The sequence below is a fragment of the Eptatretus burgeri genome, chromosome 8 (genome assembly GCF_056783735.1).
Source record: "Eptatretus burgeri isolate ZD-2024b chromosome 8, Ebu_testis_v1, whole genome shotgun sequence".
Taxonomy (NCBI): Eukaryota; Metazoa; Chordata; class Myxini; order Myxiniformes; family Myxinidae; genus Eptatretus; species Eptatretus burgeri.
Window position 1 is genome coordinate 94,416,141 of NC_140968.1, and position 26,174 is coordinate 94,442,314.

Genomic DNA, 26,174 nt, shown 5'->3' on the forward strand with positions numbered 1-26,174 from the left:
TTCCCTCTATATATATATATATATATATATATATATATATATATATATATATATATATATATATATATATATATATATATATATATACATATATATCCTCATATATATATACATATATATCCTCATATATATATATATATATATCCTCATATATATACATATATATCCTCATATATATACATATATATCCTCATATATATACATATATATCCTCATATATATATATATATCCTCATATATATACATATATATCCTCATATATATATATATATATATATATATATATATATATACATATATATCCTCATATATATATATATATATATACATATATATCCTCATATGTATATATATATATATATATGAATATATATCCTAATATATATATATATATATATATATATATATATATATATATATATATATATATATATGTCTGTATGTTATACATAGGCCTCGTTCTGCCCCCCCCCCAATTCCCCCACCATGTCTCCCCTCCTCCAATTCCTGGTTTCGCACGCTGTGAGATCTAACGCGACGGCGTTCTGACGTCACGGCGGAGTCTGCCGGGCGGGAGCTCGTGGGTGAGACGGGCAGCCAGACGGTGAGAGCAAGCGGCGCAGGGAGTGAGCAAGACCGAGCTCGAGAAAGGGGGAAGCGAACGAGCGTGAGCGCAAGAAAGAGAACGAGCTCGCGAGGTTTCGGTACCATGGCTAGCCTCGCAAACGGCGTACAAGAGAGCTCAGGCAGCGGAGGCGCCATGAACGGGCTAACACACGGACAAGGCACCATCCCCGTAAAGGACCACGATGCCATTAAGCTGTTCATTGGACAGATCCCACGGAACCTGGAGGAGAAGGACCTAAAGCCGCTTTTTGAAGAATTCGGGAAAATATATGAGCTCACCGTTCTCAAAGACCGCTTCACAGGCATGCATAAGGGTAAGCTAGCCGCTCACACCTTGCACCTAGGCCGGATCGCGAGGCAAACGAGCGAGGCACACACCGGGCCTTTGACCTGATTACTTATTTCCTTTAAAGTGTCTGTCCATTCATTACTGTCTGAGATTGCATGTGGCTTCAGCTTGCAGAGCAAGGTGCACTACGTCATATATTTACAATGATATGTTGTACGCGTCACCTGGATTACACCAGGTGTAACATACATACATACATACATACATGTATATGTGTATGAAAGCTCGAACTGTGTGCCCATATTTGGTGTCCCTATTTGTCCTGGATCACAAGCATCCGAACGCGTTCATTATACACACTGCATATGGAAGGAACGCAATGACCCGAGGTGTGTCGTTAAACGTGTTTGTGGGTAATTGCTAGGCACAGAATCGTTACACATGAGCGCCGTCTTTACCCTGTCTCCCATTCCTCCCTCCCCTCCCCCACTTGTGCCCCCACCTCGCCCACCCGAACCCTTTCCCCCCACCCACCATCCTCCCGCCTTGGTCCCGGCCATACCGGTCCGTTGCCCTTCCAGGCTGCGCTTTCCTCACCTACTGCGCCCGCGACTCGGCTCTGAAGGCGCAGAGCGCGCTCCACGAGCAGAAAACGCTACCTGGGGTAAGGTGCGGTGGGTGTTGCTGTGTTACGGTGTGTGCATGTGGAGAGTGTGTAACACAGCAGGGAAAAAAATCTTTAAAGATTCGCACTCGGGGTTTTCATGTTTTTCGTTGATCGTTTCTGGGTTTTTGAGTGCCCCCCCCTCCACCTCTGAGAATTATGCGCTCTTGTTTCGCATGTTGTGTCTGCAATTGCGCCGCTTTCGTCCAGCACACGCAGCATCTCTTCCCTGCTTCGAGTTTACGATGCACATCCGAAAAAAAAAAGTCTCGAGACTTTTTCGGGTCACCACCCGGGCCGCGCTCACCTCTCACGCTCTGCAGGTGAAACGCACGCAGGATCCGCGCGCGGGTCACGCTGGATAAACGCGCCGCGTGACCTTGGTAACAAAAATCGCCGAACGAACGAACGAATGAATAAGTAAATAAAGCCCAAACACGAATGAACACGACGGCGGTCATTGGGCCGGCCCCTGGTATTATAACCCCTCATCCGCACGTTGTGCATATGGCCCGAGATTATCTGGCAAAACCCCAAGGCAGGTTAAATCAACCCCGCGCTCATTACCGCACGGCAGCTGTTACCACTACTTTACGGCTCTGGTCGTTTGGTTAAAAGGAAAATAAAATAACCACCATCGTGAGAGGTGGTGCAACCCCCCCCCCCCTTTACCCTCGTACAACTCCAGAGGCGATGTTCGCCCCACATTCCCAGATTACCTTCCCCTCTCAGCCAATCAGAACCCGCGTGTTGGACGAAGGTGTACAGCGTAACTATCACAACAGAAACCCGTGAAAGCCACCACGGAGGCACAGACGGTGTGTGTATGCGCATGTGTGTGTGTCTGTGTGTATACATATATACATATATATATATATATATATATATATATATATATATATATATATTATATATATATATAGTCATGCCATCGGTTTGTGAGTGTCAATGTTCATGCACCTGTTTACTCATGGGATACCCCATTGCCCCACTTTATGGCGTTTGCTTCGCTCCCTCAACATTGCTTTCTTTATACCTTTGCACAAAATGTTTGAGGTGTGGAAAGATCATGAATATGTATCCTGCGATGGTGAAGAGAGACTCGTCTACGGATGTGCATGCGCAGTTTGTATGTGTGCATGTTTAAGCCTTTTACTCCGAAGACTCGTCTGCAGCTCCGACTCGAATCGTACACTTTGGAACCTTCCGCTGAAGGATATACGGATCGATCCATCGCGTGAAAGCTCATGGCATTCCTTGTGTATCCTTCCCATACTTCGGAAAGGTTTCGCAGAGTTCTGTATCTGGTTTATTCCCCCCATTGTGTTGATTATGAAAGAGAAGGTGCTCGAGCGACCGACCTGAGGAGTACGTGACACACACCTGTGCATTGATTTAAGACTTTGACGTTCGATTTATGCATCACGAACTTCCCCTCTAGTGGTTTTCGAGTCAATTTGAGTGGGGGTATGAAGTGGGGAAGGGGGGGGGGGTTGAGTATTTCTCCGAAGGTAGAAGTGATCAGGTAGACGCAGGTCGGTCGGTGTGCTGGAGATCTTACGGTGCAAGTGCTGAAAGGACAGCTCCCCGATAGGGTTGAGCCTCCTGGCGCAAAACTTGTGCTCGTCTTGGGTCGTTTAGTCCACAATTCCAAAAGTCTAATGGACGTGTGTGTGTGTGTGTGTGTGTGTGTGTGTGTGTGTGTGTGTGTGTGTATGTGTGTGTGTCGGCCGGGGTGGGGGGGTGGGGGTTGAGAGGCATTGCTCGCGGCATCGCGATCCCATCAGATTTCCCTCATGAATTATAAGTCATGTTGTGTATAAACTTTGCTGAGACTCATAAGACCTTATTCTGGAACGTTATGTTATTTGGGAAACCAAAATAAAAGCGGAAAATTCCATTTGTTCTCCCCCAGGAAAAAGATGTCATCATGATATGTAAGCCACACCCTTAATTTCTCCACCACTCCCCCCGAAGAAGCCAAACCACTCCTCTTTTTATGTAACACGAACCCAATATATGCAAACCACTCCTCCATATCCTCTCCAATGACAAGTACCCGGTTCTCTAATTTACACCAGCACTTGTTGGCAAGAAGCGTGAAAAATAATGGCTTCTTGGCTCCTTGCTGCCAATATTAATTACATACGGAACACTTGGAAAGCATCTTGCACTAAATGGGCTTTGAATCACCCCTCTCCCGCCTCCTCCGCCCCCCCCTTACAACACCAACGATGCACCCCCAACCCGCAGACACATTTACGTTCCATTACTCGCTTCGTCCCCAAATAAAATAAAGGGGCGAGACCGTGCTGTAAAGTGAAGACGATTGTGCTGCTGCACCGGCCTGGTTCGCCTGCACTCCCGTGCGTGAGGGAGCGTGTGCACAGGACCGCGCGCGACTCGGAGCCGCCAACGCCTGCGCCGCAGCGTGGCGTCATTTGGCCTTTCGGTTTGTGACGTCACAAGCGAGAGTGCGTAGCACGAGGACATGGGGCAGCGCGCCCTCCGCTCGTGTATTCTTCCACTACTTGCACTCGATGGCTGAAGGCAACAGTTCGATCGGTTTACTCCGAAACTTATTTGAAATTTGCAATAACCTTTGCACTGTCGAGCTACCTTTACACCTGCACTGCTGTGCAGTAGTCCGTTTTGTCATTTCCATTGCACCTTTTGTCAGCACTTCGGAGAGACTACTTTGTTTGTCATAAACTTGATGTTGCTGCGATGTGAAATGTTTTGGTTTTGTTTGTTTTTTATTTCACCAAAAAAAAAAAGAAAAAAGAAAGAAAGAAGCATCATTCCACGATGAAGTCACTCTTCTTCTTCGGGATGTGCTGGAAGCATTATGTTGTCGCATTTACAATGTTCACAGATCCAGCAACGTTACACGCCACCTGTGAGTGGGGCCTTTTGTTTCCTCCCTTTTCAATGTATCACGTGAGTCGTTCGAAATGTCCGAAGAACGAGGTTCTAAGAATTGTCCACAAGACAGCAGTGTTTTGTTTTTATTTATTTAATTTTTCAATCTACAGGTACTCACATATTTACCTTCGAATTATACAAACAATTACATTGTTATAAATAAAATGTTCGCGTTTCTTGGACCCGTTGTGAGTATCTCGTAACGGGAAAACCACACTTACGTCTTTTTGTACCTGTACACGTGAAACTCTGCACCTGTACACGTGAAACTCTGCACCTGTACACGTGAAACTCTGCACCTGTACACGTGAAACTCTGCACCTGTACATGTGAAACTCTGCACCTGTACACGTGTGGCAATCCACATCTGTAAGCATGAAACTCCATTCCTGTACACGTGTGAAACTCCGCACCTGTACATGTGTGGCACTCCGCACCTGTACACATGTGAAACTCCGTACTTGTACACGCGTGACACCCGCAACTGTACACGTGTGACACCAACTCTGTAAGCTTGAAACTCCATTCCTATACATGTGGGACACTCCCCATCTGTACACGTGTGACACTCTACTTGTATACGTGTGAAACTCTGCACCTGTACACACGTGAAACTCTGTACATATACATGGTGTCAATTCGTACCTGGATATGCGTGACACTCCACACCTGTACATAGGTGATATTCCTCACCTGTACATGTGTGACATTCCTCACCTGTACATGTGTGACATTCCTCACCTGTACATGTGTGACACCCCACACCTATACACAAGTGAAACTTCGCACCTGTACACAGGTGACAATCTGCGCATGTACACGTGTGACAATCTGTACTTGTACATGTGATATTCCGCACCTGTACACGTGTGATACTCTGTACTTGTACACGTGTGACAATCTGTACTTGTACACGTGTGATATTCTGCACCTGTACACGTGTGACAATCTGTACTTGTTGTACACGTGTGATATTGAGCACCTGTATACGTGTGACACTCCGCACGTGCATACACGTGAAATCTCGCACCTGTACGAGCCAGGTGTTTTTAGTTTGTGTGGAAGGAAAGGAACGTTATTGTCAAGCGCTCAAAAAGCCAATTAAATGAATGAATTGCATATGTCGGGAAGCAGCTCCGCCCTCCTCCCTCTTTGTCTTCTACATACTGTACTTCATCCGATTATTTTTTTTAACAGCGTCCTCCTGCCTCCTCCTCCTCCTCCTCCTCCTCCTCCTCCTCCGCTACCAGCATGATTATTTAAATAAATAAGCACACTTTCCACCGTCTTTTGCAGCGGCGTTGACGGCACTCGGCGTGGACAGACACTCGGCGGACAGAGCACTTTGTATGCGGCATGTGTTTTTTAACCTGTATCAACAAATCTGGACATCACGTCAAGCAGTTCGCTCGACGTCACGGCGAGATGTCACTTGGCGACACGTCATGAGCGCTACCTGTTATTGCCCCTCGTTTATATGTAAGTTTGGCCATTTTGCTCCACGTGGGGCTGTTTGTCCGCTTTCTGCACCGACTGTCTGAGGATCGCCCGAAGAGGAATTTCTTTCATCAAACATCCCGCTTGACTGTGTACGAGATGGCTGTCCTGACGGCTGTAAAATGAGAACCTTTTGAATGAAGATCGATTCGTTTCATGAGTGTGGGTTGATATCACGTGGAGGAGGTGCGTCATGGCATTGCACACGCAGAAGAGGCGTCAGTGGTCACCACGAGGTGGTTCCCTCGTGGTTGAGTTTAGGAGAGGTCAGAGGGCAGATGCAGAGAACACAGGTTCAAATCCCATATGCGATACATGTGTTTGGACATCCTGGACAAATATCCTTGTACAATTCATTTAAAACGTCCACAGATGTCGATGAATGTCTATAATCCTGCGTGCGATAAATGTACAAACTCCACGATGAGTCTAAGATCACTGTGAAATCCCATCAAATAAATAGTGACGTGGTAAAGGTAGTACAGTACAGTATATACAGTGGCAAGAGACCGTTAACATTGAATCGATGCCAGCATGTGGATGAAGCACAGGCATGATGGGCCAAATGGCCTTTTCCTGTGTCCAAGTTCCCCTTGCCCCAAATGTCCCAAATGAACAACTTTTCTTCCGAGCTCTTTTCATGGCATTGTTCTTCATTATGTCGTCATAATTATATCATAACCGTGGCAGTGAGCAGCAAACGTCATTGCGGTTGTTGCTGTGTCGGTATTTTGGATGCCTTGGGAATCGACGATTGTTATTGTTATTATTATTATTATTATTATTATTATTATTATTATTATTGTTGTTGTTATTTCCCTTGGCGGGTGAAATAATATCCAGATGAATTCGCACCAAGCGTTCAATCCCGTTGCTCGAGCGTGCCGAGCGTGTTCATAATGATGCTAAAATCCTGAATTAAAGTGTCCTCGACTCCAAAGGAACAATTCTGATGGACAGACAGCCTCTTGTGTACAGAATGTCAAGACACAATCCTCAAACGGTGTTGGACGAGTGACCACACACACACACACACACACACACACACACACACACACACACACACACACACACACACACACACACACACACACACACACACACACACACACACACACACACACAGCACGGCGTCTCTCGTGCTAGTGAAGGGGTTGTGGCCCTGCAATGAAAAACCCATTCGCCCATCCTCCCTCTCCCCTGCAACGCTCTCCCATTTACATTGGTACTACTCGAGCACCGGGTTCGCACACTAAAGGGTTAACTCGCACGGGCAAGGCATTTGGCAGTTTAACATTTAGTCGCGCTTTGGATTAATACAGGAGGGCCTTGGAAATTGGGGTCAGGGTGTTTAATATGGGGTGCTCCAGAGAGAAGCCGCATATTGAACAGATCTGGTGTCTTGGTGGCTCGGAAATTGAGGTCAGCGCGTTTAATACTTGAGTCGCCGTGGAAACAAGATGGATTAACTACCACCAACCGCAACGAAATTTCGCCCACCCGACGCTCCGTCATGGCGGCAGCCATGCACATAGACATGTTCCTCGTCTTGAAATTTCCCCCTCTCTCCTCTACCCAGAGGAAATTACGGGAAGGTTAAACAATGCGACCGATAACGCCGGTCCGTGGTCTCGGATCTGTGCACTGGGGATAATCACCTGCGTATGACGCTCGGCGTAATACTCCAATGGAGCACAGTCATGACGTCAAAACACCATGGCACACGTCACACGATACTTGCTTGCCAAGAATGACAAAATAATAATAATAACTGAGTGGTGAGTTGTGGTTGTGATGAGGATCCACCTTGTTGCTGCTCCTGATGTCCACCATGCTATCCTTCCTCCCCTCCACCTACTCCATAAATCAGGTGGGGTGGGTCTAAATTTAGGGAAGGGGAGTGTGTAAGTATCATTGTGAGAGAAAGGGAAGGGCTTTTAAATGCGATGCCAGGAAGAGCAGAGAAGGAGGACACGTATGCAGGATGAGGGTAAAGGGAGAGGGTGTTTCACCATTTTTTGCATACGTAATAAATGGATCCCAAAACGATGCTGTACGCCGCTGTAAGTACACACGCGGGACAGCCTTCCTCATCACGGAATTCTCACTTTGATTATTATTGCCACCTCAAACAGCAATGCTGGGCAAACGAATCTCAGTGGTTTAACCGCTCTTGGCTGTGGTTGTCACGTGGTTGGACCGAGCCCACGCTCTTCCTCGCTGTGAATGAGAACATTTGCGAGAATTCCAATAAATTTGTCTTGACCGTGGAGTGCAGACCGTAAAGCCTTCATACGGGGCTCTATACAAACGGTTGCTTCGAAAGACAGGATGGGGGGACGGACATATTCCATTTGTCTGACAAGTGCAGCGTTTTGATAACGATCACATGACGGTTCCTAAAGTGAGAAATGATGAAAGGTTGTGCGTGTGTCTCTGGAGCGAACATAATCAATGGCTGAACACTCTCCTTTCATGTAGTTAGGCCTATACAGCTACAGTAGAGTGAAAGTGGTAGATAAGGAGCGCACCTTATAAATATCAAAATGTCTGCGAGTTTGGCATTTTTACTAAATCATCTACAGCGAGGCCATCCGAACACATCTCCGCAAAGCAGACGTTTGCTGGTTCTTCCTTTATTTAATTGTTGGCAGTTCGGTGTCAAACCCTTCAAAACCATTCAAAACGTTTGTGTATACCGAACATCAATCAAAAATTCGGTGTTTGCCCTCTTGCCACGATTACCTGAAGATGAAGTTTCGACTGCAGGTGCTTCTCATCACAATCGACTTGCTTCCCCGTCCCCTCTCCCTTTCCGACAAGCCACTCCCCCCACCTTTACAATAACCCCCACCCAATCCTACATGATCCTTGTATTTGGCACCCTACCCCCTCCGTGCAGCGGGAGACGGGGTTTTGTGCGTGCGTGTGCGTGCGTGCGTGCGTGCATGTCCGTGTGTCTGACCAGGCCATAACATTTTTAACCATCTGAGCTTTTGTCATCAAATCTTTTACAAACCTTTATTATTTGGATATGGAGAAAATCATTCAGAATTTGGTCAAAATGAAAGGGCAAAGTCATAGTAACTATAAATAGCCCTTATTCACTCCACTGCAGCGCAGTCAAGCACGAGACCGCCCGTTTTTTTTGTTGTTTGTTTTTAATAGATTCCATGTTTATATTTATTTATTTATTTATCACTGAGCTTCGGTCTGTCTGTCCAGGCCATAACTTTTTACAATGTGAGATTTTCTCATCAAATTTTCAACAAACTTTTACAATGAGGATATGGAGAAAACAAACGAATAAAATATTTTTAAAAATTTAACTGTCGTTTTCATTATGTCTAGTTCGAGTACTATGTGGACGTGGACAGGCTTTGTATTTTGAGATGCCTTCTCGTTCTCCTTATGTTTGTCTTTCGAGTAAGAAAACTGGCAACGTATCAACGACTCGTTTTCAGTCACATTAAAAATCCTCTTCTTCCTCTCCCAAGATATTTGTTCTACCTCTGCCTCGTCTTCTTCCTATTACTTCCTTCATTACCTCTTGTACGTGAAGCGAAAGAGTGGGCTTCAGCAATTGGATCACTTTTGTCTGTCCGTCCGTCCATCCGTCTTAATTTTCTCAATTGAATGTTACATGATGAACACGAATCGAAACATGAATCGGAATACAAACCGGTAGTTTAGCAGGACTTTAGCTCTGAATTTGTCCTGATCACACATGTGCAGAGAGGAGTGAGATAATGTTTTACTCTCTGCCTGCCTGGAAATCAAACAAAATTGAAAATCATTCCAAACAGGAAATGTGTTGTTTTGAAGGACGTTATAAAGGACACAAACAGCAGGCACGGATAACTCATGTAACGTGTTAAATCAGGTGGTGTAAAAGCCATTGTGTCAACGGCAGTAAACCTCAGGAATTAATTTTTATGCCTCCGCTGCCGAAGTTGCCGGTGGCATTATGTTTTCAGATTGTCCGTCCGTACATTCGTAGGTACGTACGTCCTTGCTAATTTTCTCTGTTTTCTCTGCAACCGCTGATTCGATTGGAAAGGAAATTTTCACAATAGGTGCGACTACTCATGGAGAATGTTTTATGATGATTGTGATGTCATGGGTCACGTGGTGTGGCAGCCATGTTGGGAAAAAGGAAAACTTTTGGAACTCTGTCTCTGAAACCGCTCCATGGAAATAATTTAAACTTGGCAAATGTTAAGTACTCCCCATGGGAAGCAAGTGTCATTTTTTATTGATGTCGTCGGTGGCTTTGATATGACATCATAATTGCATATGTCAAATGCTTCATCCCATTAGTATGAAAATTTTTGAGGGTCATCTCGGGCTAAATTGTACGGGGAGAGGGGGATTGATGACATCAGTCACGTGGTTTGGCAGCCATTTTTATATATATATTTTTTTTTTAAACATAAACCCCTTCAAAAATCTTCCCCGAAACGGCTGAACAGATTGACGCAAAACTTTACAGGTATTATCGCTTATCCATGAGGACCAAAAAGTTCTCCACCTATGACATCATAGGTCACATGGTTTGGCAGCTACGATTTTTTTTGAAGAATAAAACTTTAAAAATCCTCTTCTCAAAAATGGCTTGACAGATTGAGGGGAAACTTTACCTACATGTTCCCCAAGCCTTTTTTTTTTTTTTTTTACACTTCCATGACCTAATCTGTTGAACTCTCTCATACATTAATATTACAACAAAAACGATCTTATAATGCTTCATCTTCCTCTCTCACACATGTGGTACTCTTTACTGTTTCACAATGCACTACTCTTCTGCTATTTTAACAGACTGCTCTCATTTCGACCTCTCCTTCATTCCTTGCCTAAAAAATCCAACTATTACAGCGCTTCTTCTCTCCATGCTCTGAATTCGCCTTCATTGCATCCATCAAGAATTGTGTTAAATCGCATCTCTGACCTAAAACTTTTAAAAACCACAGTTTGCCATGGATGCTCGCTTTCCATCAACCATTCTTTTTTCCAACTTCAGTGCCAACTCACCCCCCTCACCCCTCACTCTCACTCTCAAAGCAACCATCCCACTCTTCTCCCTCCAAGCCTCCCTCTCACCTCTTTCAAAAATCCCCCCTCACCTTTCTCCCACCTTTCATCCCCCTCACTCTTCCTTCTCTAAGTTGCCCCCCCTCTCATCCACCAACCTGCCTCCCTCCACTGCCCTCTCACCTCCATCTCTTCACTCCACCTCCTCAAATCCTCAACTGCCATCTTCCTTGTCTCTTGTCCCCCCTCTCTCCCAGCACCACAGAGCCTTTTCTCCTCCTCATTCGGCCCCCTCCCCTCGCTATTCTGCAATACCCCACACTCCTTCAGCAACCCTCCTTACCTCCCCCCTCTTCCCTCGTCCTACCCTCCCCGCCCCCTCCACCTCCTGCACCCAAAGCCTCCTCCCCTACCTCTTCATTAAAAGTGTGGACCTCAAATATCCGGGGCCTTCGCTCAAACCTTTCAGATCTTTCCATACAGGTTGCCACTGACAAACCAGACATTATCTGCCTAACAGAAACTTTCCTCTCCCAAGACGTGTCTGACTCCCAAGTATCTCTCCCTGGTTACTCCCTCTTACGGTATGACAGACCTGAGTCTCGTCCTGGTGGAGGTGTTGCTCTCTTCATCAAAGACTCTATTCCTCACTCTCCCTGCACTGCTCTCACTCCCCCACACCCCCAGGAATACCTCTGGCTTCGGCTTCCCCTCCACTCCCACCTCATGTTTATATGTGTACTGTACCGTCCACCGAACAGTGATGACTCCATCTACACCTCACTCTCCGAAAACATGGACCATCTTCTATCTTCTCATCCAAACTCTCTCTTCCTCTTATGTGGCGACTTCAATTGTCATCACGCCAGTTGGCTAGGTGTGGGTACCTCTCTCACCTGCCATGGGACATCAGCAAAAGCTTTCTGCGACTCATTGGGACTGACTCAATCGGTCAACTTCCCGACCCGGATCTCAACCAATGGTACTCCATCTCTTCTGGATCTGATTTTGACAAATTTCCCTGACAATATCTGCTGCTCTTCCTTTGCTCCAATTGGTGCTTCTGACCACGTCCTTGTTAAAGTGGACATCTCTCTGGCTGTTATCAGAGAACCACCTCACCGCCGTTGAGTCTGGCATTTCACTCAAGCCGACTGGCAGGGTCTCCGAGCAGCCATCAAACTTACAGACTGGTCTCCTATCACTACTTTCTCAAACATCAACTCATCCTGGGAATTCTTTCAAAGAAACTTGCTCTCCCTCATGCACAGATTTATCCCCTCTCGTGTTCAGTTGTCTTACCCTTCCTCCCGCCCTTGGTTTACTGAAGCTTGTGGCGAGGCAGTTGTCCTGAAACAACTTGCCTTTGCCTCATGGAAAGCAAACCCAACTGAGGGCAATCTCAGTTCTTTCCACAAAGCTCGGAACAAGTGTGTATCTACCCTCAGGAGAGCCAGAAAACAACATCTTTCTCATCTCAAGTCTGAACTCTCAAACCTCTCTCCCTCCTCAAAATCCTGGTGGCGTTTAATCAAATCTGTTTCTGGTGTATGTTCCCCCTCCATCCCCTCCCTTACCTCAAATGGCCGCACTGCTGATTCCACACGTGATAAAGCTGAATGTCTAAACTCGGTGTTTGCAGCTAAATCTTGTGTCCTAAACCCATCACTATCTCTACCCACTTTACCCAGTCGCACCCAACTGTCCCTGGACTCTGTATCCTTTTCTCCTGACAAGGTGGAGAGCTTGCTTTCAAACCTCGAGTCAGATTCTGCAACCGGTCCAGACGGCATCAGCCCACATGTCCTCAAAGCCTGCTCTTCTGCTCTTGCTCACCCTCTCTCTGTTCTATTCACCCTCTCATTTGCCCAAGGTCATCTGCCATGTGCTTGGAAATCTGCTAACATCACTGCCCTGCATAAAAAAGGTGCAAAAACAGATCCCTGTAACTATAGACCAATCAGCCTTCTCCCAATCATCAGCAAGGTTATGGAATCCATCATCGCTTCAGACATGAAATCCTTCCTCTTCTCCAATGGCTTGATTTCCAATCATCAATTTGGTTTCAGACCAGGTCACTCTACCCTAGATATGCTGCTACTGCTCTCCCATCAATGGATGGAGGTCCTCAATGCCAGACAGGAAATCCGAGCCGTATCCCTGGACATATCACGTGCTTTTGACACAGTCTGGCACCCTGCCCTACTCACCAAACTCTCTTCCCATGGTATTCAAGGCCATCTCCACTCATGGCTCGCAGACTTCCTCTCCTGTCGCAGTCAACGTGTGGCCCTAAATGGAGTTCTTTCATCCCCTCTTCCTGTGCAGGCTGGAGTTCCTCAAGGTAGCGTTCTGGGCCCTGTTCTTTTTCTGGTTTTCATCAATGATCTCTCGGACTCTCTGGAAAATCCTCTATTTCTCTTTGCCGATGACTCCACCCTCTGCCGTACCATCTGTCATCCCTCAGACCGGCAAGCAGCAGCTTCTTCGCTCACTGCAGATCTGGATAAAATCACAAACTGGTCCAACACGTGGAACATGTCTTTCAATCCAGACAAATCTCACACTCTCACTATGTCTCTTCGAAAGGACCGTTTAGAAAACCCCCCATCCACTTTCTCAACAATCCTCTGGAAGAAGTCTTTTCTTTCAAGCTTCTGGGTCTCACTATCTGCCATGACCTTTCCTGGGAAAGTCACATTTCCAACCTTGCCTCAAAGCCAGTCGCCGACTGGGAATCCTCCGTCGTGCAAAGTCCTTCCTCGGCCCTCTTGAGCTCCTGACCACTTACAAAGCTTTTGTCCGTAGCCTGATGGAGTACTGCTCTCCCCTCTGGGCTGGTGCTCCTGCCTCCCACCTTTCTCGACTTCACGCTGTCGAAACCAGGGCTTTTAAGATCATTGGCATCTCCCGCAATGAAGCTGAGTCTTTGGGCCTCTCACTCAATCACCGCAGGTTGGTCGGTGGTCTTTCTGTCTTCTACCGACTCCTCTCCAGCCTTGCCCCCCTGCTCTCTCTGCGATTTGTCCCAACCACATTTCCACAGGGCGCTCAAGGTCCGCCAACAACCCCCTTCTGGTAAAACTACCAAAATCACGAATCACTGCTCATCTTCACTCTTTCATTCCTCTTTTTTCCCGCCTTTGGAATAAACTTCCTCACTCTATTCTTTCCCATTCTTCCCTCCAGGCTTTCAAAACAGCTGTTCACCACCACCTCTTATCTTCCCCCATCCAAATCCTCGATCTTTTCTACCCCCGATAATCCACCCAAGCCCACTTCCTTCAATTCTCCTGCTTTCCTTCCTGAAAGTCCCTGTAATGTCCATCTTCTCCTCGCCATGTTCCCCGTCCCATCCCCATCCCTCTCCCTTCCACAGTTCACCTGTGTCTGTTCCCCAATGTTTTGTCCCTTCCACTCCCGCCCCTCTTGTCTCATGCCTCCTTGCTGTGAGTTGTGTGTTAGCTCTCATACGAGCCTCGACCAAGGTATACAAAAAAAAAAAAAAAAAAAAGCCTTGGCGATACCAGAAACTTCACGTATAATTAATAAATCACATGGTCTGGCAGCCGCATTGAACTGAACGAAAATCTTTTTTTAAAAACTCTTTCTCTTGAACCGCTTCATCCATCGACATGAAACATCACAATTATGATCGCGTCGTCATGGGGAATATTTGTCTTAAATTTCAACCTAATCAGACATGTTCTGGCAACCAGAATGATTTACCATTTTTGAATCTGGATTCAGGGATTTAAATCAAACATGATACATGCATGTATAATTATGTAATAATGTGGGTGGAGGAATACCTGGTGACATCATGATGTCAAAGAGTGCCCTTCTAGTTTTATATAACCTTTAAAATCTTCATTTTATTTCAATTTAATTATATACTGAACACTATATGGGGTAAGGTGTTCGATTAACTCTGTAAGAAAAATTTCATCACCTCCACTACCGAAGTTGGAATGAGATTATAATTTCAGCTCTGTCTCACTGTCTGTCTGTCTGTCTGTCTGTTTGTCTGTGAGCAGGATATCTCAAATGGTTATGGACATATTCGGGCGAAACTTGGTGGACAGGTTGGGTCTGTGTCAGGGACGAATTGATTCAATTTTGGTGAAGATCTGGACACCAGAATTCTCTGTGATTCTTCACAATTGAATAGTTTGGCCAAAAACTATATCCAGCATGATATCTCAAAACATTGTGGACGGGTTATGACAAAACATGGTGGATGAGTTGGGTAGGTGAAAATAACAAGCCGATTCGATTTTGGTTCAGGTCTGGATTCAGATCCGGCCTATCGGTCGGATACAAAACGTCACCTGTTCAGCCTGGAGTGGGTATGCGCTCCACTGGGTGCTGTTCTTGTTACAGCATGTACTAAATCACGTGCAGGACAAAGACATTCGAAGGTATCTGACGAGTGAGTGCAGCGTTTTGATAAACATCACGTGGCGTTTATAATATACCTGAGTCTTTTGCTTGCCTTGCTTTTGTGTCGTTTACTCCCAAAATAATCGACTTATTAGGTACAGGTTCTCTATTGTTCTTTTTATTGTCTTATTAATATGTGCATTAGACTGGACCTCCAGTGGCTTTGTGCCTTTTGGGATTGTGCTTTGTTTGTTCTCCATGCAGGTACTTCTTTCACCCTCTTCCATGGTGTGAAATGTTATTGTAAAGTACCGATCATGGTTTACAAATCCACTCACAGTGAGTGGTAAATGTAAATTATGAATGTCAGATCTTGTATATAGCTGACAACTTTCAAGATAAATGTATGACTCTCCAAGGGGATTTTTTTTATGCCTCATTATCCAGATGGTAGAGGAAAAGTAAAGGGGGCAGTGGAGGAGGATGGAGTGAAGGAGATAATATAGGTATGGCGAAGGAGGTGTTAGAAAGGAAGTTAAAGGAGGTGATAGAAGTAAAGGAGGTCTTAGGAAGTTAAAGGAGATTGCAGAAGGAAAAGGCGGTGTTAGAAATGAAGTAAAGGAGATGGGAGAAATAAAGTGAATATTAGAAAGGCAGTAAAGGAAACGGTAGAAGTAAAGGAGGTGGTAGAAAGGAAGCAAAGGTGATGGGAGAATTAAAGGAGGTGTTAGAAAGGAAGTTAAAGGAGATCGGAGATATAAAGTAAATATTAAAGAGGAAGTAAAGGAGACGGTAGAAGTAAAGGAGGTGTTAGAAAGTTAAAGGAGATGGTAGAAGTAAAGGAGGTGTTAGGAAGTTAAAGGAGATTTTAGAAGTAAAGGAAGTGGTAGAAATGAAGCAAAGGAGATGGGAGAAATAAAGTAAATATTCGAAAGGAAGTAAAGGAGATGGTAGAAGTAAAGGAGGTGTGAGAAACGAAGTTAAAGGAGATGTTAGAAGTAAAGGAGGTGTTAGAATGGAAGTTGAAGGAGGTGTTGGGAAGTTAAAGGAGATGGGAGAAATAAAGTAAATATTAGAAAGGAAGTGAAGGAGATGGGAGAATTAAAGGAGGTGTTAGGAAGTTAAAGGAGATGGTGGAAATAAAGTAAATGTTAGAAAAGGAGATAGTAGAAATAAAGGAGATGAGAGAAATAAAGGAGGTGGAAGAAATGAACCAAAACAGAGGGTAGAAAGGAAATAAAGGAGAAGATGGTAGATAAGGCCACAAAGGAGATGACAGGGTGTAGTCGTGGTAGCGATTAAGAAGAATGATGTGGAGGAGCAGTGCAGCAAGTGACCCAGTTAATGAGTTATAAACTATACAGTCATTCGTTTGAACAAGAACGTTGTGCATGAAAGACCTGTAGAGATGAGATTCCGTAGCTGTAGTTCCACATGTCACTCGTGTTAAGAATAACGAGATTGGATAATGAACCGATGTGAATGTGTCACGTGGTCCCAAGAGTCCCAGTTGGGGTTGTTTCATTTTTTAATTAAACGGGTATTTGAAAGTTTAACGATATACTCGTGTTTTATCATGTGCTGATGTGGAGGCTCATTGAAAGGTAAACACCGTCGAGCTGCAGGTTGTACCATGTCGACCTGACGGAGCTGTTGTAAAATGCAGACATGAGATATACAATCGAGAAGGGTTTGTAAGAGTGGAAAGAAGCGATCGGCAATCGGGGCACAATGGTCTACCTTGAGATGACACTGAGCTGCACGGCACCTTGTCTGGTTGAAGGTAAGAGTGGGATCGCATTGACACAGTCAGGTGATTCAACAAGCATGAGAAGGAGACAATTATGGAGTGTGCAAAGTTTGCATTTGGTAAGGTTGATATGTGCGGAGTGAGCTATTTGGTAAACTCACACGACCTTGTTGAAGCTCTCGAAGAGCGAATAGCTGAGATGTTTGCTCTTGCATGAATTAATGGTGTTTCTAATGTTGATCACCATTGTTGAAAAAGTTGGGATGGATTGTTTTATTGCTACGACAATCACTAAAGGTACAACTCTACTGTGAAATGCAACTACTTTCTCCTCCATGGTTATCAGTTGATACTTCCATGGAGGTCCTTGAGGTCTACACACTCGTCTCGAAGCCGTCGAGCCTTAGTTCGAATCCCGATCCAGCTTTCAACTGCCATCCCGGTGTCGATTGCAGGTCGAGTGATTCATCAATGTGTGTGCCATCCCTCGGATAGATGTTGAACTGGAGCATCCTGTTTGCCGGCATTAGTTGGTGGACATTAAAGACCCCACGGTGTCCTTCGCAAAGAGTCGGCAAGCTATCGCTGACATCCTGATAAATTACAGATTTCTGCCTTACCTACTGTTGGGAAGGCAATGGCAAACCATCCAGCTTAAGACCTTGCCAAGAAACTGCTTTGGTGGTACTCAACCTGCCTTTGGGCAGAACACCATAAATCCTTCCATGGAGAATACCAATCTACCATACGTATTCGCGCTTCGTAATCGACTTGCCCCTTACGACTGGTGACTTCTAACATCTCCTTACGACCCTGCGAATGAGTATAGTGCGAGTTGAGAGGTTCCTTAGATGAACAGATATTGTGATACTGACTGCCGATGATGAGGCCTTCACGGTCATTGAGAATGCTCGTCATCCAAAAATCTGTGAAGCCAATTCCTTGGTGCTCCAAAATGATATTAGTTACCTTGGCCACCGAAGGTGGATGGAGGTTATGTTTTCATCCCCGACTGTTTGTCTGTCTGTTTGTTTGTTTGTTAGTTTGTCTGTGAGCAGGATATTTCAAAAAGTTGTGGATGGATTCGGACGAAACTTTTGTGGACAGGTTGGGTTTGTGACAAGGACTAATTGATTCTATTTTTGGTGAAGATCCGAATCCAGATCCGAGAATTTTAAAAATATTTAAGTGATTCTTCACCATTGAGAGATGCAGCCAAAAACGATATTTCGCATGATATTTGTTAAACTTTTGGATGGATTATGGCAAAACTAGGGAGATGATTTGGATAGGTGACGAGAACAAGCCGATTCGGTTTTAGCTCATGTCCAGATCCAGATCCGGTCTATCGGTGGGATACAAAACGTGAACTGATCAGCCTGGCGGAGGTATGCGCTCTATCAGGGTGACAGTTTATAGCTGGATCGGGATTCAAACCAAGGCGAGACGGCTTAGAGACCAGTGTGCAAACCTCAAGGACCTCCATGGAAGTATCAACGGAAAACCATGGAGGACAAGTAGTTCCGCTCAATATTTCTCCAGATATGCAATAGAGGTAGAGTCTTTGACTCGTTGATCTTTTCAGATTGATGGATCATTCAACCTCAATCTAGCGAAAACCAGTGGAAACAGTGGTCGGACATGAGTTTGTATATGTACTTGTATTTGTGAATGAAGTAAAGCTATATTTGTACGTTCGAGTATTTTTGGGAGGGGGATAATATTATTACGTTGTCCTCATCTGGAGTCTCGAGTTATTGAGCCCAGGTCCTATATAGTCTGAGTCTTTGCATCTCAAATCCGATTTAGCATGCAAGGACAACAAACTGAGGTTCCAGGGTCAAACTATTGTCTGAGTCCTGGAATGGACACGCATCATTTGGGAGGGAATACAGTGCTGGTACAAGATTGCAATCATTATATCGCATGTGATGTAATGACGTCAAAATTCGTACGTGATGATCGTATGTGATGATCGTATGTGATTCATACATTTCGTACGCAGTCTATGGCTGCTGGTTGCATCGATGCTGGGAGCACGGCTGTGCTACTGATGCAGTGTCCCCTGTCGGTTATGGCAGGGGTTTGTCAGTTTTTTTATGGTGCTGGAGATAGCTCGCCTATTCTTCAGGAAGGACACCGTGGCATATTTGACGTCCACCAACTAATGCGGGTAGATGGGACACCCAGTGTACCGACTATCCGAGGGACAGCACACATTGATAAATCATCCTGCCTGTGAACAGCTGGGTGGGATTCGAACCAAGGCAAGACAGCTTAGAGGTGAGGTTGTGTACCTCTAGAATCTCGGGCTCTCGGCCATCCTGCCAGCCCTATCATATGTGATGTAATAGCATCGATGTTACGAGTGGCGTCCAGAACGTTCTCCCAGCGATGTACTGTACGCGCGACAGTCCAAGACTTGGCTGACGATTTTATCTGTTTTTCAATACGTGCTATTTAAAAATCATTTTGCAGACCCTAACTAGAATTCGAAACATCTAATGATGTCTCTCTTCGACCTCTCTCTCTCTCTCTCTTCTCTTTCTCTTTCTCTTTCTCTTTCTCTCTCTCTCTCTCTCTCTCTCTCTCTCTCTCTCTCTCTCTCTCTCTCTCTCTCTCTCTCTCTCTCTCTCTCTCTCTCTCTCTCTCTCTCTCTCTCTCTCTCTCTCTCTCTCTCTCTCTCTCTCTCTCTCTCTCTCTCTCTCTCTCTCTCTCTCTCTCTCTCTCTCTCTCTCTCTCTCTCTCTCTCTCTCTCTCTCTCTCTCTCTCTCTCTCTCTCTCTCTCTCTCTCTCTCTCTCTCTCTCTCTCTCTCTCTCTCTCTCTCTCTCTCTCTCTCTCTCTCTCTCTCTCTCTCTCTCTCTCTCTCTCTTCTCTCTCTCTCTCTCTCTCTCTCTCTCTCCCTCTCTCTCTCTCTCTCTCTCTCTCTCTGTCTGTCTGTCTGTCTGTCTGTCTGTCTGTCTGTCTGTCTGTCTGTCTGTCTGTCTGTCTGTCTGTCTGTCTGTCTGTCTGTCTGTCTGTCTGTCTGTCTGTCTGTCTGTCTCTCTCTGTCTCTCTCTGTCTCTCTCTGTCTCTCTCTGTCTCTCTCTGTCTCTCTCTGTCTCTCTCTGTCTCTCTCTCTCCTTCAGTTGAGATCAAACGTAATAGTGGGTTGACATCTCATGCGGCAGAGGCATAATATCCATCGACACATTCATGTCAATTTCTATTTCCTAGTTCCATATAACATGTTTCGGAAGAAATGATATGTAAATGAATTTTTCTTTACTCCTATACGTACCACTTTGTACTTTGTTGCCGTATCTTGGATTATGGTAAGTATCTGGTCCGTCGAACCTTGTGAACGCCACACGTAATGCAATGGTGAATCTTCATTGATCCTCCTTCAGCCCCATAGCTGAGGACTCAGTATCTAGCGAAAGACTGGAGAAGATTAAATATGTTAGTGGAAAAGAAGGGCATTGTGCCTAAAGGGAGAGAGTCAAGGGTGGTGGGGGGCTGGAGTTCTGAGAGAGATGTGTTCTGATGGCCTGTCTGGCTGTGCGGCCACCACTTTACATGCCTGCTCTGGTTGTCTAGACGACCGTAGTAATTAGGTGTTCGCTCATTACCACGGCCAGCTGGGTCTAGTCGATCTTCATTATGGAGCAGCGTGAGTGTATTACAGGGGACCGAGGCTGGGAAGGTAATTACAAGCAAATTAAAATAGGGGGATGGACAGTGGACGAGTCGGATTGTTCGTTGAGTGTTCGCGCTGGACAAATCACTCGTATATTGTCATTCCCGTCGTAGCACACACTCAAGGTGCAAGCCGTGAGAGGCAGGTGTGCGAACACCTGAGTGCTCCTCAAACGCAGTCCCCCGAACAGCGACAAAGCGCCTTTTTGAAAGGCGATGGTGGTCGTGACGTTGAAACAAATCAACAGCGACGGACAAGCGGGATCTCATATTGTTCCGTCGATCCAGCATCACCTGTATCGCTTTGATGGTGGAGGAGAGACAGACGTGCATATGCACTCCCTGCGTCTGGAACAAGGGGCAGCGAGGGAGGGCTGTTAGGGGGTAAGGGGGCACACGCTCTAATTCAGCTCCGTTATTATCATTGTTAATTATTGTTACAAAATCGGTCAATATTGCACATCAATCGAATTGGATCAATTATTTTAACAGCACGATGCGCAAGGAAATTCCAATACAATAAAATAATGATCATGTCACAGACTGTTTTGATCTACGTAGGCCTATTAATTATCGAAAGGCAACTTATGATGGCAATGACGTCGTCGCTTACCTGTGTAGAACAGACTGTGTGTATGTCGCTCTTGATGATGTAACGTGTATATAAATAATAAATCTCTTCTCGGGAAAGTTTCTTTCACAATTGCAATTAGAGTGAAGTCGATGGCACGCCATCGCAAATCCCTTGACAAAAAGTTCCACAAGGAATGACCCAATATCAAATGATTTTATTATCATTATTATTATTATTTTAAAATCTTTTTTGACCTATGTGACCCCCATCCCTAGCTGGGGCATGAACCAGGGTTCATATCCAAAAAAAAAATCGTTTCCCATATTTCTCCCAATGTTGATTGCATATACAAAGTTTCTTTAAAAAATGACGGAATTGGTGTTTGACTTTTTGGCCTCGCCCCTGGGCCCCAGGGGGTGGGGCCAAAAATGACACTGCTCTCACACATTCTTGCCATGTGGATGTGGTGATCATAACTACCAAGCTTGGTGACTTCTGCACAATCGTTTAGGACATAGTATGACAGACGGACAGACAGACAGACAGAGCCGATTATAATATCCCCATATTTTTTTTTTAATGTGTGGGGATAATGATGATATACAGTGTTGAGTTTCACCAATAAATCAACTTTGGTTTTTTGGGATAAGGGCTGGCTGGACCAGTCACTTGATAGCATGCCCTCTATTGGATTTGACCCACTCCCCCCCCCCATTCCCTCTTTTTCCTCCTTGAGGAGATCAGACTCCACTGTTCAAACTTTTGTCCCAGTGAGTTACATGCAGGGAGTGCTGCATCTCGGAGCATGCCGTCGCTCTGAACTGGACGTAAAGCTGGCTATCCCTTCTGCATTTAGGAAGTGAACATAAACGATCCCACTGCATCTTTCACCTAGCGATTTATCTCTGCGGTCCGGTACTTGAGTCAAATGATCTGCTTGGGATTGGCTATATAATTACATCAGTCCAAGCAGGAGAAGAAGAGCTGGCATGTGGCTACGTCACAGCCATAATGGGACAAATGACTTTCTCATGTGCGGAGATTTATTTCTGTGTTTTGGTACTTCTTGATTATTTTGCAGGCACAAATTTAAATGGCACAAAACTTGGTGTTCCATGTTGATGCACTGGTCTGTCCGAAATGAATGTACGATAAATGTACCTGTAGGGGGGAGTTCATCTCGTGTGCCTTCTGCCAACTCAATCGTCACGAGAGATATGCTGATGATGTCACGAAAGCATCATTTAAAATTGTTTTTATTTTCATAATCATGCTTTTTTTCATCTTTCTCACGCTGTTTACACGTTCGTGTGAACGTGTGGTATTCAGGGGACAAACTGCCGCACATACTGTATGTACGTAATGTGTACGAGTACCGCACTTGGGGGTGCATGCATTGATTGTGTCGGATTACAGGGGAAACATGAAGGTGGAGAATTCCAAACAAGAGAGAGAGAGAAATAGGACTGAAGTCCTCATTGAGAACATAGCCCCCAACCGTACCCTTAAAATGGGTGTCCATATTTTACATTGAAGTAATCAAATAAACTAGTTAAATAATTATACAAGGTGGAATATGGGCTGGAGAATGCTGAAAAGAACATAATATTTAAATAAATGAATAAATAATGGAAAGTTGTGTTTGGGTAGTGGAGATGGTAAAGTGTATATAAACAATTCAAGGTGGCATGTCGGTAGTGTAGATCGTAAAGTGTACACAAATAAATAAGTCAAGGCCGTATTTAGGTCATAGTGATGATAAAGTGTGAATGAAGAATCCAAAGTTGTTTGTTGGTAGTGTGGATGTAACATGGAGCTCTGGCGCTGGAGGAAACCCCAATCAGGCCATTAGGACTGCGCTACACCAATGCCGGATACTATAATCACCCATCCATACGCAAACTATCTCCAAGTCCTACCAATACGCCATTACCTTTATAATTTCAATTTAAACCTATCTACTGTTTCTGCTGCCACGACCCTTCGATAGAGACAATTCCATGCATTGACCCCTGCCCTGCTTTACAACTGTCTTAACTCTCCTCTTCTCTACTCTCGGGCTATCGCCCCTGGCCCCATCCGTCTCTATTCTGCTGAAAGATTATTCTGCACTTATTTTGTCTCTACTTTTCATTATCCTGAACATCTCAATTTGACCCCCTCGTAATCACCTCCTTTCTAATGTGAAAAGTTTTGGCTCCTTTAGCCGCTTCTCATAGCATAAGTCTAGCTTGGTCCAGAATCAATTTCGTTGCTCTACACTGAAACCAATTTATGGCAGCTATATCCTTCCTCAGATGTCGTGACCAAAACTGTACACAATATCCAAGAGGAGGCCTCGCTACGTTCCTTTACAGTGTTACAACTACTTCCATTGATTTATAATTTATCTCCCTATGAATACAACCTAAAACCCTGACAGCTTTACCTATAGCTGTCTGATACTGTGCCTGAATCTGATGACTTCCCCTCTCTGCTATCTACCTTTCCCTCTCCAATCCTCGAGTACCTGTCCTGACTCCAATGATTTGTCCCAGATATCCACTAATGCCACGCTTATCTGCTCTGCTACCTCCCTCAATACTCTCAGATGCATATTATCCAGCCCTGAAGCTTTATCATCCCTTACATTTTCTGGATGTTTCTTCACTTCCTCCACTCCTACTTGGATCTCGTCTTAAAGCCCTTGCTCAACCCTGAGCTAGGCACTCTCCGCTACTGGAAGTTCCCCTGATTGTTCCCGTGTAAATGTACAAACAAACAAAAAATATTTAACAATCCCACCATCTCACCCTCACCGTCCACCAATTCTCCTCTACTATTCCTCAATGGGCCCACACTCCTCTGAACTTGTTCTTTACTCCTTATATACTTACTGGTATGTTTTATATTTCTGGTTATGTCATATCCATATTCTCTTTTGGAGTACTGAGCTATTTTCTTAACTACTCTGTGCAATACAAACAATCCTGTACTATTCTCTCCCGTTTTCTAAAAATTGCTAAATTTCTGATTCGCATAGGTCAACTTCATGCCCAGATGTTGTTGCATACATGTGCTGAATATGAAAGCAATGTGTCCAGTCATTTTTGAGGATAGTCTCCGGGTGGACAGACGGATTGACAGAACCGAAATGGAATCCCCCAGGCAGGCTGACGCCCTGTTGGAGGCCAAGAAGCTCATATAATCTATAATGGGATGTCCTGTATGAAACCTTTCTCTGCCATCGTCGAGTAGAATCTTCCAGACGTGATTCAATATCTGCCACCCAAAAACAGACCAACAATCCAACTTTGTATCGTCATCATCATCATCATCATCATCATCATCATCATCATCATCATCATCATCATCATCATCATCATCATCATCATCATCGTCATCCTAATGATGAAAGCAAACACTGGCAAAGTGCAAATGGAATAATTTCCAGCGCTGGCAATGGATGATTTAAAGGTTGTTTTTATTAATGTAATATGTGCCGTGTGCTTAAAGACAATTGCAGAGGAGTTGTATTGGCACCACTAATAACATTTGTTCCTTGGTATCCAAATATTGCCAGTCCAAATCTTCAGTTGTAGTGATTTTCGAAAGCCAACTTGATGCTGCAGTAATGATATCAGCTTCTGAAGGGAAGGAAAGTCCATTGAATTATTTGATTATCCTGTGATTGTTGGACAACTTGACCGAGTGGATGCCCTTCCCTACCTAAAAAGGGAAAAAACACACAAACAAGGGTTTCAGAAAATGGCCTTTGTTTGCATTTGCCCACGGGACACATGCTGACATGTTCTGAGGAGGGAGGACAGGCTCCTCGTCCTCTTTGGCATGGGCTGAATCTTGCCGAAGGATGAGAAAGGCAGTTTTGTATCCCGAAAGAGACTCCACAGAAGAAGTATCTACTACTACTGCTACTATTACTACTAATACCAATACTTTTTGTTCCAATTCCATTGATTTATAATTCTGGGGAGGATGTCGGAGAGATCAAGCTGCGGTGCATCGTTTGGGAATGTCAAGATCTCTGACCTTGATTTCGTAGATGATGCAGTCATCTTTGCGGAGACCCAAGATATCCTTTTGGGGGCCCTCAAGGTGCTGAATGAGGAGTCGGAGCCGCTGGGATTATGGGTTTCCTGGGTCAAAACTAAGATCCAGACTTTCAATGACATCAAGATCGGATGCTGCCATCTTGTCTGTACCTGTTTGTGGTGAGGTTGTTGAGGTCACGGAGAGATTCACTTACCTTGGCAGTGATATTCATGTCTGCTGGCGGTGAGCCAGAGGTCAACAGACGTCTGGGTGGGGCCTGGGGAGTCATGGATTCACTCGATCATGGGGCATGGCACTGCCTGTACCTTTGCAGGAGGAGAAAAGTCTGAGTCTTCTGGTCCTTGGTGCTTCTCGTCTTGCTCTATGGATGTGAGACTTGGACTCTGACCAGGGATCTGAGGTGGTGACTTAATTCCTTTGGTACTGAGTCCCTTCGGATAATCCTTGGCTATCACTGGTTGGGACTCTGTGTCCAACAAGCGGTTGCTGAGAAAGATTCAAATGAGATTTGTTACCTGCATAGTCCATGAGCATCAGCTGCGGCTGTAAGAACATGTGGCTCGTTTTCCCGACGCTGATCCTGCTCACCAGATTCACTCAGCGAGGGACCCTCATGAGTGGAGGAGGCCAATGGACTGACCATGTGCCTCGTGGTTGCAGCAGGTTGATCAGCATCTCAAGGAGATGGGGATGGGCCAGGCA

At 45.0% G+C, this 26,174-nt stretch overlaps 1 protein-coding gene across 16 annotated transcripts in view; it reads left to right on the plus strand.

Annotated features, from left to right (window-relative positions):
• Positions 1-558: 558 nt before the first annotated feature.
• Positions 559-26,174, plus strand: part of LOC147022305 (CUGBP Elav-like family member 4) — a 552,060-nt gene continuing 526,444 nt past the window's right edge. For 8 of the 16 annotated variants that reach the window (XM_085893042.1, XM_085893041.1, XM_085893045.1 and 5 more), the window contains exons 1-2: positions 560-941; positions 1,498-1,580. In XM_085893042.1, coding sequence (XP_085749168.1) covers positions 710-941; positions 1,498-1,580 — 315 coding nt within the window. In that variant the 5' untranslated portion in view covers positions 560-709. Of the gene's footprint in view, positions 942-1,497; positions 1,581-26,174 lie in introns of all 16 variants that reach the window. The other 8 variants (XM_085893037.1, XM_085893038.1, XM_085893040.1 and 5 more) reach the window with 3 other exon arrangements.